This window comes from Etheostoma spectabile, chromosome 12 (assembly GCF_008692095.1).
Source record: "Etheostoma spectabile isolate EspeVRDwgs_2016 chromosome 12, UIUC_Espe_1.0, whole genome shotgun sequence".
NCBI lineage: Eukaryota > Metazoa > Chordata > Actinopteri > Perciformes > Percidae > Etheostoma > Etheostoma spectabile.
The window spans coordinates 3,229,780-3,235,889 of record NC_045744.1 but is presented as its reverse complement, the minus strand read 5'-3'; the positions used below and the strand labels follow the sequence as shown (position 1 = coordinate 3,235,889).

At 36.8% G+C, this 6,110-nt stretch overlaps 1 protein-coding gene across 2 annotated transcripts in view; it reads left to right on the top strand.

Moving 5' to 3' along the window:
- Positions 1 to 2,890: 2,890 nt before the first annotated feature.
- The window catches only part of LOC116698687 (cytochrome b-c1 complex subunit 10), a 5,908-nt gene continuing 2,688 nt past the window's right edge, over positions 2,891 to 6,110 (top strand). The window contains exons 1-2 of one of the 2 annotated variants that reach the window (XM_032530753.1): positions 2,891 to 3,039; positions 4,676 to 4,805. In XM_032530753.1, the coding sequence (XP_032386644.1) occupies positions 2,990 to 3,039; positions 4,676 to 4,796 (171 nt within the window). In that variant the 5' untranslated portion in view covers positions 2,891 to 2,989 and the 3' untranslated portion in view covers positions 4,797 to 4,805. Of the gene's footprint in view, positions 3,040 to 4,675; positions 4,807 to 6,110 lie in introns of both variants that reach the window. The other variant, XM_032530754.1, reaches the window with a different exon arrangement.

Here is a 6,110-nt window from a genome sequence, read left to right as displayed (position 1 = left end):
CTTACTTTGACTAAAAAGGTGCCACAGTCACTGACTCACATGGGGTGGGTCATTTTTTGTTTGTTCTTAACTGCGGATCCCTGAATCTCGCCTCTCTTAAGTCCCGTACATCTGTTAAGGTCACTGCAATGCAAGTGAAACGGAGACTGCCAGAGAGAGACCCTCCACCGACACAAACCCGAGCAAAGACTCGATACAAATCCAGGAACCACGGCGATGTTGACTCAAAGGCGGAGACGCCCGTCTCCGCTGATTGGATGGGAGTGTACAGATGTCATCCTCACTGCTCAGCTCCGTCACCGTCACGACTGTCACACAGCCACGTGGTCCGCCAGTGTCCCATCAGTCTGCCCCTGTCAAATCACACCTAAAGACTCTGTCACAGCATTAGGGACTTACTAAACTTAAGTCTTGACGCAATTTGTATTGTGGTAAATCCCATTTTGCGAGAAGGCAGAAATAATTGGGTATTGAACGGGATCATGAGTGTACCCGCTACCCTGTAGAGAATTTACTTGCCATTGATGGACTCGTTTTGGTTGTTGCTGTGTTTTGAGCATTTAGTGTTTTGTTTTTTCCCCTTTTGAACAATTGCAAAGCCTGTTGTAAGGATCTTCCTTTTGTAGAATTGATTTATCATTGCTTTTTTTTGTATTGGTTCATTTTTTACTTTGTAAGATAGTTGTATGACTTTTGTTTGTATCATTTGGAATGCTCTTTCTTCTTTTTGTTTACATTGTTTAAATGTAAGACGACTCTCAATTTAGATTCCAGGAACAAAGTGAGGTGTTTTCTTTTGTGCCAGGTGCTTAGAAATGTTAGAAATGACAAACCTATCTGGCTGTAACATCACATGTTGTGATATTGCTCTCTTTTTTTGGGAAAAAAAAAATGCATGTTTCATCACAAACCTGTCAGACCAGTTGTAATTGGATCGATCGTTCTGGTGTTTGCGACAGTTTTTCTTAAATGAAACAATATTTTTCTTCAGCACACCCTCCTCGTCTCTCCCTGATGTCCAGCTCTTTGAGCTTGTGGACCAGTTTGAGGAAGGGGCAGTAGGGGCGGTCTGCACAATCTGCAACATAATTCACTGTTTTGTCATGATCTGAAGCATAAAATGAATTAAAAAGGGTGGCCTTAGTCATTTTCCTGACTTTGGGAGTTTTGATAATGGTTACTCACCAGTGCCTGAATACTTCTCTGCTACATGGTGGATGATGTTGCATTTGAGGATTTATAGGTTGTACCTTTTTTATAATACAGATGTATAAAAACATATACTCCAGTAACATCTGACAGTGTCTCAGAACATCTAAATGAAGAATTACACTCATTGATACGGATTGCTTCAGTGTCTGTCAGTAAATGTAAGATGACTCATAACCTGGTCTTCAACTTTGACGCTGAAAACTGCTTACATTTTTCATCATTTATGTACTGATTTTGCTAAGTATAATTTTGTCTTTTGACTGGCATGTGCATTGATGTATGTACAGCTGTATGATATGTACAGCGTTCTCATTGTAAGCTGATACTGACATGTAACAGTATTTGGTTTTCTACCTGTCATTTTATCACAAATCTTGCCCCACGGACTAGCCCCGAACGTTCTTTTCCCGTCAGTTACTCTAACCTTTTTGCAGAAAAATGTGGTGGTGTTGTGATATGAAAATCTCTACTAAAGACTTATACTTTTATTTCTTTACCTGAAAGATATGTTGACGGAATCCAAGGATCAAAACATGCACCTGATATTCTTTAAGAGACCCTTTCTGTCCTCCACAACAGATGAACTGCTACAAATCTCTCTCTGTCTTCACTCATGTTTGGGGACAACATCTATGTAGGCTATGTCCTCAAAGTGCCTCCAGTTTCCTATTTTTTATATATAAAGTAGATATAGAGAACTGTTGTGTATATAACAGTAATGTAGCAATAAATGTGCCATTTTTAATAACTACCACGTTTATCCAATGTCTTTTATTTTTACCCATAAATTAAAAAAAACTAAATTTATTTTTCTTTCTGCAGTGTAACCAGGTAATGGCCGATCCATTCAGTATTTGATTTCGTAGTGTGGCCAGCACTGATTTGTCCTCCAAGGGGCAGAAATGAGCTGCATGGGACCTAAACTCGGAAATAATATGAAATACAGATTATTATTATTATTATTTGATTCCGTTTGAATTGAGCCATGGATTACACATATGATATTCGTCAGTTAAATAGATTATTTTACAAATCACTAAAGTCTCAGTTTGTTAAACTGTTGAAGCATAAGTACGTAATTTTTATTTTATTAAAGAACGGTTACATAACCAGTATGTATACATTCAAAAGTCAAAACCAGCGGTGCATATACAGAGAAAAAAATTAAATATATATATATATATATGTGTGTATATATATATGTGTGTATATATTATGTACATGTATATGTAGAAAATAAATAAAAGTAAAAAGATTGTAGAAAGACTACAACCTTCAAAGTCGCATGGATGACGTCTCGCTGAACCGGATGTGTCGTTACTCACACTACCTAATGATCTTGCTCGTTCTTACGATTCTCTGCTAATAAAACGTCACCGAATTAAACACACCAGGCACGAGAGCAACAGGTGTTGTCAAATAGAGCTAAGTTTGCAAGCGAACAAGTTGAGCATCAAGCGGTGACGTCACTTGCGTGAGACGAGAGATGTAGTTCACTGAACCAAGTGGTCATGCGACAGACGTGCGACAAACTGAGAAATAATGAAATTAAATTGACTGAATTAAATCGTCTTTGTAATCCACGGCTCAATTCAAACGGAATCCAAAAATAATTTGCCTCTCTCCACCAGAAAGGGAGGAACTGCGACTTTTATTTTTTTGAGTTACCGGAAATAGTCCACGCACATGCGCACTATGCGTAGTCAGAAATCTCAAATCGGAAGTTCTTTGCTTTTAAGTTGCGCGTCCTGAGTTAGGAGGACATATTTCAGCCAAAATGATCAGTAAACTAATCGGTCAGAAGTATGTATCCATTGCCAAATCATGGTAAGATTTTTTAAATATTGTATCAGTGGTAAAAAGTGGAAAGAAGTCAGAATTTTGGTTAAAGAATCTCGATGTGTCCTTAGCTTAACATTAGCTTAACGTTAGCCGAGGTCATTGCTTGGGGACGTGCTGACTTAAAAGCTAACGTTAGCTGGCAGCTAAGATAAGGCTAAAAAGGTCTACAATTACCATTAATGATGTAAAAATGTCAGCGTTACTTTTCCCTCAATGGCTGCTGTATTTCCTATGTTCACAGAGCAAACGTAATTTCCATATATATCTTATATTACCCAGTCTGAAAAGGTTGAAGTGAAGATTATCTTTTACCAAAGATCGTCTATACTGTTACTAACCGATTAACGTTTGACTCATATTCGTTACCAAAGTTCCTTTTCACATTTTCAAAAATGTGTATGTATATTTGGTTAATACAATAAACATATTAAACAATATGACAAGGTATTGCTACAGACGAGACCATAGATTATACATGTATGTATGCATGTATGTGTATATATATATATATATTAGATAGTATGTGTGGGTGGTGTTGTGTGTGTGTGTGTGTGTGTGTATATATATTAATTTATATGTGTGTATGTATGTATGTATGTATGTAGTATGTGTGTAATATATATATATTATATATATATATATAATATATACACACACTCACATATATACATACACACACACCACACACACACATTATATATATATATATAATATGTGTGTGTGTGTTGTGGGTGTTGTGTGTGTGTGTGTGTGTTGTATGTATGTGTATTATATATTATGTGTGTGTGTGTGTTTGTGTATATATATAAATATATATGTGTGTGGTGTGTGTGTGGTGTGTGGGTGTGTGTGTATATAATATAATTATATTATATATGTATATGTGTCTGTGTGTATATGTATGTATAAATATGTAATATATATGTGTGTGTGTATATATGTATGTATATATATATGTGTATATATATGTATGTATATATAATATATGTGTGTGTGTGTATATTATATTATATATATATATATATATATATTATATATATATAATAGGGGTGGGAATCCCCAGACGCCTCCTGATACGACCTCTCATATTTATGCCACGATACAAATTATTGCGATTTTTAATAATATTGCAATATTCTGCGATATATTGCAGTTTCTAACCGTTTCTCCAACTTCTAATTTTTCCCAATTTCAAATGATGTCCCCAAAAGGAAACATCTGTTTTATCTAAAATGATAATTTAGAGAATCTAGCTAACTCCCTGATCTCACCTGAAGGGCTGGTGCTGTTATTTTAGTTACGGATTAATCAGAAAGATAATTAGTCCATTCATTATTTAGTCTACAAGAGTCAGGTATTAGGCCAAATGAATGTCCCTAATCCTGGACTTCGTCTAACAAGCTCACTGATGCAAGCAGCTCTTCACATTTTGTATTTGTGAAGCTTTGACTTGCAAGTGTATTGATGAAAAAAATGAAAATGATAAACTATCAAGATATGAGTTTCTCATTTTGGGCATGCATTACTCCAACACTTACTGCTTTACTTGGTGTTTGTCCTAGGGGTATATACGCGTTAAATGGAAAAAGACACTGGTAAAATGTTGCTCTCTACTCAACAGGGTCCCAACTCTGACTGTATGGGGCACAGTCGGAGGCGTAGCTCTGGTCCACTTCACCGACTGGCGGGTGATTTTGGATTATGTCCCCTACATCAACGGCAAATTCAAGAAGGAAGAGTAGTGGCGCTCAGGTTAGTCTCAGGAAATGGCAGAAATAAGAGCGGTGTAACCGCATGTGATGAATAACAACAGCTGAAACATGAGCACATTTTGTTATCGGCGTCGTTATTTCCACACCTGCTGTGTCTTTCAAAGCCCCAAACAAGAACAATGGCAACAGACCTCCCCCCCCCAGAGACCACAGGGTGGTGTACCAGCAATCACACCAGTTAACACGCATTGTCAGTGTAGCCACTCATATCAGCTTAAGCCTCTATCTGATATAACTACGTTGTCAATAAACCGTTAACGACACGTCACGGCCATGTTGTTGCATTGTGAGACATGCTCAATGGATTTCAATGAACACGGCCAGTGTTGTTAATTCTGAAATACCTTAGAATGTAGATATATCTGCATGCACAGGGACTCCATGTCTTTCTGCGTCTGTTTTCAAGTTGACAAAGTGAGAGTCAAAGAAAGTTTGTGCATGCTTTATATGTTCATGCTTTTGTTCACACTGGAACTGTTGTGACAAAGACACACTATTCCAATGTCCCAAGTAGGAAAACTGCCAGACAGTTTTTACCGGTCAACTAAATATAATGAGACTATGTAGAAGAGGTAAAGGTCTGTTGGTGCTTTTGCACTATATTAATAACTCTGGTCCAACAAAGAACTTTAACCCTCATGTTGTCCTCGGGTCAAAGTGACCCGTTTTCCTATATCTTTTTAATTCCCCAAAATCACATGATTGATTCCACACAACGCTCTTTGGCAAGTACAAATCTCTACTTTTTTTTATTAATTTTGTGGCGTCTTATTCAATTTTATAGCATTTGAAAAAAGTGTTTTTGAAATAGTATGGAGTAAAAGTTGACATATTCCAGTCTGTGATTATCATCAACATCCATTCCTTTTAATTTTAGTCTAAATAATTCCTAATTTCTGCTTTTTTAACTCAAACATTAGGTATAATTTCCTATAAATGAGGTTTATTGACCATACATTCCAAAAAATAACTGTAAAACTCAAGTGTTAAACATCAAAAAAAGTGACAAAAGTGTGGAAAAAAGGGACAAAAACGTAAGAAAAAGTTAAAAACATTGATAGACAGCATCAAGAAAAGTGTTAATTTTCAATTTTGACGAGAAGACAACACAAGGGTTAACACCAAGTGGCTCTTCTGGTACACTTGAATGAAGAGGCTTATGGGATGCTTCCCATCAGCAAGGATCAGGAGACTCATGACTAAAGAAACAATTAACAAGAGTGGGATCCAGCTGGGAGGAGGCCTTGGGGTAGACTAAGGGTGTGACGAGATCTCGTTTTACGA